This window comes from Pan troglodytes, chromosome 16 (genome assembly GCF_028858775.2).
Source record: "Pan troglodytes isolate AG18354 chromosome 16, NHGRI_mPanTro3-v2.0_pri, whole genome shotgun sequence".
NCBI lineage: Eukaryota > Metazoa > Chordata > Mammalia > Primates > Hominidae > Pan > Pan troglodytes.
The window spans coordinates 75,961,579-75,975,907 of record NC_072414.2 but is presented as its reverse complement, the minus strand read 5'-3'; the positions used below and the strand labels follow the sequence as shown (position 1 = coordinate 75,975,907).

At 46.0% G+C, this 14,329-nt stretch overlaps 1 protein-coding gene across 8 annotated transcripts in view; it reads right to left on the bottom strand.

Annotated features, from left to right (window-relative positions):
* Window positions 1-13,638, bottom strand: part of CPEB1 (cytoplasmic polyadenylation element binding protein 1) — a 104,025-nt gene extending 90,387 nt beyond the window's left edge. The window contains exons 1-2 of one of the 8 annotated variants that reach the window (XM_016927294.4): window positions 11,803-11,914; window positions 6,195-6,403 (exon numbers count right to left, since the gene is read on the bottom strand). Coding sequence is in view for 2 of the 8 variants with exons in the window: in XM_001158745.6 (XP_001158745.2) it covers window positions 13,415-13,429 (15 nt within the window). In the remaining 6 variants the exon portion in view is untranslated. Of the gene's footprint in view, window positions 1-6,194; window positions 6,404-11,802; window positions 11,915-12,695; window positions 13,215-13,414 lie in introns of those variants that run through there. The other 7 variants (XM_001158745.6, XM_054667087.2, XM_063794300.1 and 4 more) reach the window with 7 other exon arrangements.
* Window positions 13,639-14,329: the final 691 nt, after the last annotated feature.

Here is a 14,329-nt window from a genome sequence, read left to right as displayed (position 1 = left end):
TCAGTTTGCCTTTAATCGACAACATAATACCAATGCTGAAGACCCTTCAAGACTATTACTATTAATCATGTACAATGGATTAATAGCCAGTTGAGAAATTTATAGAAGACTGTTTGAAGGGCCCAAGGTTTACTCAGTCCTCCAGAGAGAGTTCTAAAACTGGGGTCCCATGGATTGGAATGTAGTAATCCTCCTGACAAAAATGTGTTCACACTAAAAATTTTTCTGAAGTATTTTTCCTCCATTTAATCAGATGGTTTTTAAATGCATTGGTCTTGAACATTTAGACTTTGTTTTTTAATTAAGCCAGAGTAGCAGAAAGTAATATATACTTAGATGTCCCAAATAACTGGTTCTGCTGAGACGTACTCTGGCAATTTGCCTTTATTTTTTTTTCTATTTTTATTTTTGAAACAGAGTCTCGCTCTGTCGCCCAGGAGTGCAGTGGTACAATTTCGGCTCACCACAACCTCCGCCTCCTGGGTTCAAGCAATTCTGGTGCCTATGCCTCCTGAGTAGCTGGGACTACAGGCATGTGTCACCACACCCAGCTAATTTTTTATATTTTTAGTAGAGATGGGGTTTCGCCATGTTGGCCAGGCTGGTCTCAAACTCCTGACCTCAGGTGATCCACCCGCCTCAGCCTCCCAAAGTGCTGGGATTACAGGCATGAGCCACATGCCTGGCCTGCCTTTAGTTTTATACCAATAATAAAGCTAAACAAAATTTCTATTGCACGGATACTGAGGATTTTAGGCATATTCTATTACGATTTTGAAGAGCCCTTATATGAACACTCATTTAGAGAAATGTCATTCAGACCACAGATCAGGAAATGCTACAGATTCCCATGAAGAATACATTTTCCTTATGGAAGAATGTAAGTCTTCTAGCCAAATTTCTCTATTTACTTTAGTCACCAGCTCACTCAAAGCCAGATTTTGGCTCTACTTTAATGACTCTATAGTTTGCTGAGAGATGCTTCTCTGTGTTTAAATTTCTCCTTGGTCCTACACCTCAAGTCTTCTATGCAACAATGTCAGGAATAAAAATTTATCAGGTTGGTCCATATGAAATTGTCAGTATTTTACCTTTTTCAACCAACAAAATGGCAATTTCACATAGTTCAACCTAATATTATTTCGTAAATGCTGACAACCCACTAGGTTAGATGTTGAGATTACAGATATGTATATATAAAACATACTCCTTGCCCTCAGGAGAATTATTCAGGTAGGAAAAAGAAACAAATCTAGTTAGCTAAGTGGAGATCAAGCATAAAATGCTATAGAAGAGAGGAATAAAGTAGGGTATCTAAAATGGTTTCACAACTCAGATGTTTTGCCTAGAGAATAATGAAAATGCAGAATTTCAATAAGCAGGCATGAGAAAAAGCATTAACACACAGAGAACAAGCACAGAGAGGATACAGAACACAGTAAATTCAAGAAAACAAAGTAGTCCAACAGGACTGGACAGGAAGGCTCACCAGGAATAAACGAGATAAAGCTACAGGTCCTAACCTCCTTCCTGTGTCGGAAAGATAAATCCATCAACAGATACAAGATCTCCTCTCCCTGCATCACCTGACTTTCCTCTCTTCTCCACTGGCTCCCCTTCAGTTTGTCAGTATGTTCAAGACTCTTTCACCTTAAAAAACCACCACACCTTCCTTGATTTAAAATATCCTCCCAATTCACTGCCAATTTCTTCTGCTATACTATCAACCTTCTTGAAAATATATGATCTTTATTTAACTTCCTGTTCATCCTCTCAATCCACAATGTCCTGCCAGCACTGATCTCTCCCCTTCCCCAAAAAGACACTAAACAACTGCTCCCAAATTAATGCCTTCATAGCTGCCAAATCCAACTGATACTTCAAGTCTATCTTACTCTGCATCTTTGTAGGATCTGACCCTTCAGCTATTCTCCACTCAAGTCAGGAATCACTTTCTCCTGGCTCTCCCTTTCCATCTCTGGTTATTCTTCATTTTTCATAGGGTACATCTATTGTCCAGTGTTCTTTTTGCTCTCTTAACTCAGTGTGGAAGAGGAAATACTACAATTTCCAGGACAGGTTTATGAGAACATTAGAGAATATTTCATACCAAAACACCTCAAGAATATTGAAAGCACATGGTCACTATAATTTTAACTCTCATCACTTACCTGTCACACTGCTAACTGTATGGACTGTAAGGTCACCAATCTGATAAACTATAAAGGTCCCTCACAACCTGTATCTCAGCACTGCCCCAGAATAGTATCTGCTGCATTTGCAGGCACTCAATACAGATACCACATGAAAGGCAGACCCGTACCACACTCCTGTCACAGGTATTTTTACCACCTCACTCATAACCTTCATAAATGGTAGTGACTCCTTTCTTAAGATTCTAGATACATCAAGAGAAATATTCATGAATTCTACCTCTTCTCCCTGTCAAAATTCTCAACCACTAAAGTCATTTTGGGATTTGGGGTTTTAGGTTTGGACCACAGACCATTCTTCATCAATAAAAAAACAAAGGCTCCAGAGTTGTCTCAAAGCTGTTCTTGGACCTGGTCTCCATCACCTCTCCATATAATGCTTCTCTGGCTGCCTTGATGCAGAAGAGGGAACTTGGAGTCTGGGATTCCGATTTAAGCCCCAGTGCTCCATTAACTAGGGAACTTTGACCAAGATTTTCAATTTCTCTAAGCAGGTCTTTTTATTTGTAATGTGAGAATGACAGAGTCTCATAAATTCTCCTGAGGAATAAAAGAAACTAAAGGCTCTGGACAGTTGGTCTACATGACCCTACTCTTGCCCTCACCAATTTGACACAGCTTCCATTACTATCCTTTTTCTGCACTTACTGACAAGGTATCCTTCTTCCTATTTAAAAAGCAATTTTGGAGTCCATTTTTTCTCATACCCACAGGGCCTCTTGGTTATACCTGCCACAGCTCTCACACCTTTGTAAACATCATCAGGTCTCTCCCATGTTTAGAACTTTTCTTAACCCTGCTCTTCCCTCTAGTAGCCAGCCTGTCTTTCCCTAGCATCCCCATCAGCCCTCCGTACAGAGTACCCCATCTCTACGGCCTTTACTCATCTCTTTAACCCTCGAAGGCAAGCATCAGATGCTTCTCTCCCTTTCCACACATGCTATTCTGAAACACTTTTTTTCAAACCAAGTTCACTGTGCCTTAACAAATCCTATGGACATTTCCTGAGCCTTTTAAGAGGTCTTCATTCCTGCCTGGATATTCTTACAGGATCTCTGGAAAGTACAAATCTAATCACCTACTCCAGAGGGCAGTGGTCCACAAACTTTTTGGTCTGAGGACTCCTTTATACTCTTAAAAATTACTGAGGTAATTTTAAGTACTTTTAATTACTCAAGAGCTTTTTGTGTAAGTAGGTCATATCAATATTCACCCATTAGAAATTAAAAAGGGGTAGATTTATTAACCATTAAAAAAACCTATTACATATTAACACAATGATTTTCCAAGACAAAAAAAATTTATGGAGTGGCATTGACATTTTTGCAGATCTCTTTAGTATCTGGTTTAATATAAGATAGCGGGATTTTCTGGTCTGTTTCTGTATTTAATGTGTTGTCATGTGTTATTCTGGTTGAAGTATATGAAGAAAATCCAGCCTCACACAGATACATAGTTGGAAAAAGGAGTATTTTAATATCATTGTCAGATAACTGTGGCTATTAATACTACACCAAAATTCTCAACAAATGGTAACTTCTTAAAGATTAGTTACAGTATGGAATCTGAAACCGTATGTACTCTTCATATGCTGTTACATTAAAATACATGGGTCAATCTTGCATTTTGGATGGATCTTTTACTCCTATCTGTTAGTCATTTGACAAATATTGGCTTGAATTATGCAAATATAACAAATGTTGACACACTAGTTAATAGTAAATAGTACCACCAATCTCACCAGGGGACTTCAAGTATTGGGGCAAGTGTCAAGCTCATGTGGTGGCAGATAAAGGTCTTCCAAAATTCTTATTTTCTTCTTCAGTGCTCAAATTGTATCACTGGCAACAAATAAAGTGAGCTATTTCTTATGAAGTGACTGGCTTACTTGGTTGATTTTCAAGAAAATGTCTGCCAAATACCCAAAGTTGAATAACCATAGTTTGTTAGTTGTTCTTCTGGTAAAGAAAAAAAAGGTGTTCAAACGAAAAAAAGAGGCTTATTCTTGAAACTCAGTCACATTTCCTTGAGACAATCATCATACTTGGATATGAAGCAAAAGTACTTTATACTGACTTCTCATTTGTCACACAGAATATTAAAGGCATATATTCAACGGCTGAGATGTAATGAAATTAATTTTACTGCTTCCTCAAGGACATTTGTAAGTGACACTGGCTTTTCTGGGAATGTGTACCATGAAGAATACAATGACTGCTACTACAGTTTAATGGCATTGCCCTGATTCCTGCTAAGTAAGTGCCAGCCGTTTTACTCACCCCCATTGCTTTTGCACTATCGGTACAAATGTCAACACAGTGGGGTGGGGGAGCAGAAATCAACCATGTCTTAGAATTATAAAAATACTTCTGACTTTATAGCCTCTTAAAGGGTTTTGGTGACCACTAGGCAGGCATGGACCTAACTTGGAGAACTGCTGCCACAGAGTAAAGGCCAAGTTCCTTATCAATAGCATATAAAACCCTTCATGGTCTGCCTTCAGCTTAGTGGCCAAGTTAAGTCCCTCCTGGTCTATTCCTACTTTATTCTGTTGTGTGTTCCCTCTCAATAAAAGGACAATAGTTATAAGTGTGTATCTTGATGAACATTCACTTATCTGTACATACCGGAGCAACCACCACACACAGCAAGACACAGAACATTTCCAACAATCTATAAGGTTCCCCTGTGCCCTTTCCCACACTATCCCCCAAAGAGTTTACTATTCAGGCTTCTGTTGTTACCAGTTAGTTTTGCCCATTTTTGAACCTCTTATAAATGCAATCATGTGGATATTCTTTTGGGTCTGGCTTTTTTTCCCCCCCACTTAACTTAGTATCTGACATGTCTACACATTAAAGTACAGAACAGTGGTTTTTATCACTGTGCTACATATTAATAGATGTGGATATATGTATTTATCCATATTCCTGCTCAAGGGTGTACAGAAAAGATTTAAAGTAACAGGTCTGACTGGTGTCTTTTAGCTACCATCTGGGAACCTAAATTTTGAGTTCCCACCATTCCCAGAACTGAGTGACTTACTATACCCAAATGAACAAACAATATGGTTTATGCTGAACATCGGCTTTCCTCCTGGAGTCTGAAATTTTGGTACATTTCAGGCAGAGGCTACCTATTCAACCAGTCCTCAGACACACACGTGCAAACACTCTCTCTCTGTCTCTCTCTCTCTGGGTGCCCAGATTCTAACAAGCTATTCTGGCTGGCAACATTTTACATATGTTGTCAGCTGTAGGGGAATTAAACTATGTCCTGTTTAACTCTCCCGGGAAAAGAACATTGGAAGCCTGTACCAGATTTCACCCCACGTGCCTTTTCCCTTTGATGGTTTTTCTCCATATCCTTTAGCTGTAAGCTTAGTTATGAGAACCACTATATGCTGACTCCTGTGAATCTTCCTAGTCAATCATCTAATTTAGGCACTGTCTTGGGGGACCAGACATAACAGGCGTTTGTTGTTTTGTCCTATTTTTAGGGACAGGGTCTGGATATGTGGTCCAGACCAGAAATGAACTCCTAGGCTCAAGGGATTCTCCTGCCTCAGCCTCCCCGGTAGCTGGTACTACAGGTGCCACAACTGGCTTGCTTTTTCTTCAGATTTTGAATATTATGAATAAAACTGCTGTGAATATTCTAGTGCATGCCTTTTTATACTCACATGTGCTCATTTCTCTTGCACATAGGAACACAAGTGGACTACCAGGTCATAAGCTAGTACCCCTTGCGCTTAAAATTCTAGCAATACTGTACTTCTAGTTGCCTAAAAACAGCCCTGTTTCATATCTCCTTGTCCTTATACATGTTGTTCCTTTTGCCTAGAATGTCCTTCCCACTCCCTACACTATGCCTGTTTTGGCAATAACCTTTAAATCTTTTACCTGCCTACTTCTGATGTTATTTCTGATGAGGAAAAGGAAGAAATTGGTTCTGTTTTTATATCTGCTGGGTTTAACATACCTCAGATAGATACATGCATTCGGTAGTCCAATCAGAAGTATAAGTCTTCAGAACAACCAAGGCTAAAGAGCTCAATCTAAAACTTGGGCACACAACAGTCAACTGGTGCTTCTATGGGAACACATGGGCCTCCTGTATATATAAGGAGACAGGAATGATCCAACAGGGTTGAACTGTGAAGAATGCGGCATTTGGGGAGAAAAGGAAGCCTGCAAGTACCAAGACAAGACAAGATTGATCAGATAAGAAAAAAAAAAAAAAAAGGAAGCCATAGTCTTACAAACCAAATGGACATTTCAACTACAATAAGAGACCAACACAGCAGAGGTATGAATTTTACAAATTCAACACAGCAGTGTATGAATTTTACAAATAGTACTAGTCTAGAAATGAGAAAACCTGGATTCAAGTTCTGTCTCTATTCCCTGCTCACAGTATAAAATTAGAGTAATCACTTTCCATTCTAAACTTAATTCTCCTAGTCCATGAAAAGAGGATGTCAGAGATTATATCTGGCTTTGGTGTCAACTCCAAGTTATATGTAGGAGACAGGTCTCTAACACCTTTCGAGCTTCAAAACAATTCCAAGATTACAGCTTAAAAAAAAACAAAAACAAAAACAAAAAGCCTCAGGAGAAAGGGCAGACACGTGGGAGACAGACAGATGGTGTCAGGGCCAGAACCCAGGAGCACAAAGCCAGAATGCAGAGAGCACAGGTGTTAAGTAGTAAGAGATTAAGTGTTCTGTAAAAAGACACAAAAAAACCAACCTGCCCTTCACAGTAACTGTTCTCTTCCAACAGAGAGCTACTCCCACACTTTTATCAAAGGGGACTGTAGGAAGTGGGGCTAAATCTGTCAGGATGGTACATAAAGCAGCATATTATGCTGGCCAAGAATAAAGAAACAAGTAACACTATTAGTCAAGTTACTCCTAAAATCAATAGCTACTTGCAACCAAGACCCGTTTTTAGCATACAAACCAACCTTTACACCTGCCCTCTGGGGATTCTCCTGTTACCTCAAGGCAACTCATCACTAATGCCTTAAATAAATCAAAACAAAGAGTGTTACCTCACTGTAATTTAAAAGGACTGTTCCACCATTCAAGAATACAAAAAAAAAAGAATTCAAAGGTTATCCATGCCTAAGTGTTCTCCTGAACTACTGAAAGTAAAGCTCAACCCCATTCAGTCAGAAATCCTCCCAGGTCCAAGTTAATCAAAACCACATTATATATTAGGGTGGCAAAATAATCCCTAACATTGGGCTTAAAATGACACCTAATAAAATTCATTGGAAATTACATCTACAATGTGAATTTAGCACTCTGAAATTTGGATACTAACTTTTTACAGCAAGTCAGATAATTTTCCTATGAAAATATGAAATATTACATCATACATGTTTTAGTTCAATCTTTTTCAGCTAGTTTACTATAATTGAGAAATGCACTGTTGGGGCGGGTCCCATCTTCAACATAAAAACTTTCTACAGAATCTGTGCTCACAGAAGATGAGACGCTCTAAAGCAGGCTGCAACAACGGCAGGAAAAAACTAAGGGCATTTCCAAAACTGCAATGTTGGGTGCAAAGGAAGCAAAGTTCATGGTGACCAAAAGGCTTTAAGAGCCTGCATGGTGGCTCATACCTGTAATCCCAATACTCTGGGAGGCTGAGGCAGGAGGATGGCTTGAGCCGAGAATAAGCCTGGCCAACATAGTGAAACCCCATCTCAAAGAAAAAATTTTTTAAAAAGTAGCCAAGCATGTTGAATGGCTGTAGTCCCAGCTACTTCGGAGGCTGAGGCTGAAGGATCCCTTAAGCCAGGGAGCTTTGAGACTGCAGTAAGCTGTGATTGCACCACTGCCCGCCAGCCTGGGTGACACAGTGAGACCTTGTCTCAAAAAAAAAACCTTAATAATAAAATCTTAAAAGGCTTAAGAAACGGTAAAGGGTGCAATCAGTGCTTCTGGGTCTTAATTCAAACAAGAGAAGCAAAATTCTTACATAACCTCCTCTACCATAACTTCTAGGTGCAAAACACGTCCTACCCTTTAGCCTCAGGGGCTTTCTGGCAAATTCTCCCCAGAGTCAGTACAGTTTATATACCGCCTAGGAAAAGCAGATTTGCAGAACAGGATGAGATTAGCACAACTTCTCCATAGCAGAGAAAATAATTTGTTATTTGATCCCATGATTCTTTTACTGCCTCCAATACTAGCTACTAAAAACAGTGTAAACATTAATATTTAGGTTTGGTGTGCATTTCTGTCTCAAACTGTAAGCCAAAAGTACTAATACTCTAATTTTCCCTTAAAATAAACATAACTTTAGAAAATAATCATTTAGCTAAGGGACCTGAAACCAATGAATGAGAAAGCTTGCACAGACAACACCTAACATTATAAATGCAAAAATAACACCAGCAGAGAGCTACTTTAGTCACCTCACCCTTCCCCTCCCCAGCACACTCCACACCCCCAAATCCACAAACACTGAACTCATAGCTGAGTGCCTTGCTGGTAAAGGTTGCTAAGAAGCAGCTAGAGGCAGGTAACATTTTAAAGTTTTCATCTTTCCAAAAACTTTCCAGGATACAGGTAAGAAAGCTATCTAGCTTGTGTCTGAGTTTACATTCTCACAGAAAAAAATTCTTTGGCAAAAGCTCTGAATATGCTTTTTACTCCTTTAAACCCTTGGGAATGAGGCTGGGCACGGTGGCTCACACCTGTAATCCCAGCACTGTGGGAAGCTGAGACGGACAGATCACGAGGTCAGGAGTTCGAGACCAGCCTGGCCAATATGGTGAAACCCCATCTCTAGTAAAAATACAAAAATTAGCTGGGCGTGGTGGCGCGTGCCTATAGTCCCCACTACTTGGGAGGCTGAGGCAGAAGAATTGCTTGAACCCCAGAGACGGAGGTTGCAGTGAGCCGAGATTGTGCCACTGCACTCCAGCTTGGGCAACAGAGTGAGTCTCCATCTCAAAAAAAAAAAAAATCCTTGAAAATGAAATATAGGAAAAAAAAAATGTACATACCCCTTTACATCCATAAGTGTGGCTGTGTACAATGCTGGGATTCTAAGTTTTATCCAGAATTGAAATCCCAGCCCCTCATTTCTGGGGCAGGGCTATTTTATGCCCCGGGAGCTTATCTCAGATTTTACCACAGACTGCTTTAAAAAAATTTTTTTTAACCTTTATTAATTCTTCCTGGAAATCTAAGAGACAGCATTATGGGAATCCTAGCTAAGACAGACAAGGTGAGATTTAGTAAGCTCCATGTTACTTTTACAGGTCTTAAAACAATTATATAATTTCAAATTTGCCTTGCCTCAGACAGAAAAAGTTAGTACTGAAATTTTAACTGTCCTGAAAAAAAGGAGCCTTTTGTGCAGAGGGTTGGGAGGGTCACCCCCACAGTGGGAGGAGCCTGCCTTCCCCAGACCTCCCGCTCTCAGGATCAGCTAACTGCTCTGACATACATTGTGGAATGATAGACACAGCACATTCCTCCTAACATCAGCACTGCTGTACTAACACTCAGAAGACCCACACTGACTTCTACAGCAACTGGGATTCCTGCCAATGCAGTTAAGGTTCACTTTGCCTATAAATGTGACCAGCTCCCAGACCACCACCTTTTTTCTAGAATGTACGCCACCAATAACCCCTTGATCCTCTGACATAACAGAAGACACATAATAGGCTGGGCTACGGCACCAGAAGGACCTAGGTTCACACAATTCCATCACTTAACAGCCTTGTGACTTGATTTCTAAAACCTGTTTCCTTTTCTGCAAAACAGCGGGGAAATCCAAAACGGATGTTTTAAGACAGATTCCAAACTAGCCTTCAGGTTGAATCCAACATTAAAGACATGTTACATTTGGTCTATAGTGTTTAAAATTTTTTTAATGCTACATTTAAAAGTCAGGAGATCCATCAAAATAGAGATAGCCAGTTTAGAAGCAAGTCAAAGATCCACCGACTCTGAGCCCACATTTTTGCTGAGCAACAATCAGCTAGTGGCTGCTCCTTTCAAAGAGGCATATACTCTGTAGTTCAGAAGCCATTACCTTTCTTTCCTCCTCCTTTGCTCATTTATGTTACCTCTGGCCCCCACAGGGTTTGAGTTTGCAACCCATTTTGAAGACTAAGAATAAAACTAATGGTTGTGCTCAGTGAAAATGCTTATTAAGGCAGCTATTATCATTAGGTCACTAGTTAAGTTTGGTGCTGAGCCTGGAGTCTTACTACTTTATCTTCCTCCTCCACTTTTTACTTCACGGGCACTGGTTTGTGCACTACAGTGAAAGAAAAGCCCATAGAACCATTCCTGTATCAAACGCCTATGGCCTAACCCAAACTGCAAACGTTTCCATGATTATTCACCACAGGCATCAGCTCTCCAACCTCTGATGTGCTGCACAGGCTGGCACAACCTCCCTCCCACACCTGTGAGCCTAGACCAGGCAGTTGTTTACAAGACAAACGGTTCGGAAGGGGGAAATCAAGTTTTGTTTTGTTTTTTGAGACGGAGTCTCGCTCTGTCGCTCAGGCTGGAGTGCAGTGGCCGATCTCGGCTCACTGCAACTTCCACTTCCTGGGTTTAAGCGATTCTCCTGCCTCAGCCTCCCAAGTAGCTTCGATTATAGGCGCCCACCACCACGCCCGGCTAATTTTTGTATTTTTAGGAGAGACGGGATTTCACCTTGTTGGCCAGGCTGGTCTTGAACTTCTGACCTCAGGTGATCTGCCCGCCTGGGCCTCCCAAAGTGCTGGGATTAAAGGCGTGAGTCATGGCGCCGGGCCGTACTTTTTTATTACAAAGGTTGACTTACACACAGAGTAGTCAACTTCCAAATCCTACTTCTATAAACTGAGCAGGCACTACACCAGGCCACCCAAAGTTTAAATCGCCGTGACAAAAAATTTAAAAAGTGAAACTCAGCCAGGCGAGGGGGCTCACGCCTGTAATTCCAGCCCTTTGGGAGGCCGAGGTGGGCGGATCACGAGGTCAGGAGTTCGAGACCATCCTGGCTAACATGCTGAAACCCCATCTCTACTAAAAATACAAAAATCAGCCGCGCGTGGTGGCGTGAGCTTGTAATCCTAGCTACAGAGGAGGCTGAGGCAGGAGAATCGCTTGAACCCGGGAGGCGGAGGCTGCAGTGAGCCGAGATCGCGAGACTGCATTCCAGCCTGGGTGACAGGGCAAGACTCCCTCTCAAAATAAATAAATAAATAAATATTAAAAAATAAAAAGCCAAACTCCTACAGCAACGTGCTCTGGCAATACAGTTCAGCTCCAAGCCAGCTCAATGGGGACAAATAAAAGACCAGTGATGAGTCCCCAAAACACCGTCCCCAGGGTTTTCCGACAGCCAGCAGCCCCACTGAGCTCCACAAGCTTTTCTAACTATGCAAAAAACCAACCAGGAAAACAATCACCAACTTGAGGTTTCCAAGGTTGGGTCCTGTTTGAATTTATTTTTATTTTTTAACCCAGCATGTGTCCCTACACTCAAAGGGAACATGAGCCTCAGGGTGCAAACTGTCCTTAGCAGACACTCTTCCCGCTAGCAAGGGACCGCACCGTCACCTGAGGGGCAGCCAAGAGGCGGGCGGTGCACCTGTGCCTTCCAGAATAGGAACCCCACCCACTTGCCCCTCTTCCCCACCAACGACACAGCCCAGTAGTTGACTCAGGTGCCAGGAGAGAGCGCGGGGAGGCTGGGCGGTAGCCAGGGAGACCAAGGGAAGCGGTTGCCAGAGAAATGCGGCGTCAGTCAGGGCCGGGGCTGCAGGCGCGGGGCGGGGGAGGAGAGACGCGGCCTCCTCCCAGGCGGGCCTGGCGGGAGGCACCCCGGCTTCTAAGAGCGAATTCGGCTCCCGACTCTCTTCCCCCAGCTGAGAGCACGGTGCAAGGGGCCAGGGCTGCAGGGAGCAAAGTGCCCCCGAAAAATAAGCGCGCGCCCACGAAAGCGCCCAAGAGCCCAGGCGTCTGCCTGGCTTTTCTCGGTCACGGGGTCAACGCGGGGCCGCTCACAGAGCCTTCTGGTCTCCCTGGGTCCTCTAGAAATGAGGCAGCAAAGCCTCTGTCGACTCGACCGCTGAGGAACCCATGACATGAAAAAGCCTCGGGGAATGACGCCGGGTGGGACACCCCAAGGTGAGGACCCCTTTGTGGGTGAGTCCCCCCACACTCAGGTGACTCCAGGCGGGCACAGGCCCGCCCAACCAGCTCGTCATCACGGGGGGCGACTCGTCCAGGGCCCCAGCCGCTGCTCCGCCAAACCTGAGGCCGCCCCTGAGTCTGGGCACCTGGCCTCGTCCGGCACTGAGGAGAATGACCAGAACGCCAGGCCACATGCATCCGCTCGCCAGGCTGAGGGTCCGAACAGCACAGCCCAGAGTGGGCTCGGGTCGCTCCCCGCCTACGCCACCTCCGCGGCCTGCAAGCCTACCCCTCTCCCGCCCATGACCAGGACCCACCTCAATGCCGCCAGCCCCGCGGGTCTCCCGGGCACGAAGCCCCGCCAGTCTTCCGCCCTCGCGCCACACTACCCGGCCAGCCCCGCCCCCGAGACTCCCTCTCCGGCGCCAAGCGAAGGTGTGAAGCCACGTGACCTGCCCAGGATTGGGAAGCCGCACGAGGGGCTTGAGCCCTCCACCTTAAAGGGGCCGCGCCCGCCGCCGTCGTGGGGCTCTCCACAGAGCACGGGGTCTACGCCGTCAGCAGCCCCGCCCCGTCCCGCCCGGTCCCCCCCACCGCGCGCCGGCTGCTAAAGAGACCCGCAGGGGGCGTGAGCTTCCAGCGCCAGCGGCTTCGGGTCTCCCGTGCGACGGCAGTGTGAGAAAGAAACGTTCCGGGCGCCGGTGCTCCTTTATGTCCGGTCAGCTCCCGTCTGGACAGACGCTCGAGGCCGCCCGGAGGCCGCAGTGCGGCTCGGAAGCCCCACCGGCCGCCCCCGCAGGGCTGCGGCGCCTTTAAGCCCAAAGGCCCTGAGTCACGAGGAGGCTCCCTGCCCCCCTCGCCCTCCACCCCTCCACGAGGCCCCACGCCCGCGGGCACGTGACCGCGCCCCGCCCGGGACTCGCCCGCACGGGGCGGGGGATGGGGGTACCGCGGCGCCGGACCCGGCTGCGCGCGGACCGTTAGCTACTGCGGCCGGGACGCGGCCCCGCCCAGGCGAGCGGCGGGCGGCTCTTACCAGCGGGAACGCCATGGGGCCGGTGTGGCCCTGCGGGGCTGACGGGCTGACCGGCCAGCCGGCGGGCGAGAGACGCGCACGCACGTGGGCACTATTTTTGCAGCGGGCCGCGCGCAGCCCCGCACCCCGGCAGCTTATGAAGCTCCTACGAGCCGCTCCTCGGAGCCGCCCCCCGGCCGGATGCGGAGCACCTGTGTCGGCCCCGCCCGGGCCCTCGCCTCCGCCCCCTCGCGCCCCGCCCCTCCTAGCAGGCCGAGTCGAGGAGGGCTCCGCCGCCCACCCGGAACCCGGCGGGGACTGCCGCCGCTGCTAGCCACAGCTGCCCCCTGGGGGGCCAGAGACCTAAGCCTGAGCGCGCCATCACCTAAGTGACCCTTGCCGAGTCACTGTCTGCCCTGGGCCTCAGTTTCCCTCTTAACGAAAGAGGGCACGATTTATAAGCCCCTGCGAGCGGCGGCGATCGCTTCGTCAGTACAGCCTCGTGTCCGCGCTCCTTCTCTTCCAGTGATCTCTCCAGGGCGAGAGCCTGCCCTGCATCCTTGGTCGGAACCGTAGCCCCTGGGCTCCAGGAGGCGCACTCACTTTAGACCCACGGCTCCGTGCGCTGCAGAGGGGGCCGCGAGAGTCAGGACGTTCCAGAAAGTTCCAAAGACATCACTGGTCCTCTTTGGACCGGAGTTCTCCGAAGAAACCGCTTCCGGCGCTCCTGACACACTGAGATAGAAAGTTTCACAGAAATAGGGCAAGGGATAGGGCGAGGGCTCCAGGGCAGGCGTCCTAGGGCACCTGGCGCAGGGGCGGACTGGAAACCCCAGGCAAACGCAGAGGCGGAGATGGCATTCCAGGCGGGAGATCAAGCAAAGGCAGAGAGGGAGGACGGCACCGAGCGGCTCCCTCTGACCAGGACTGAGGATG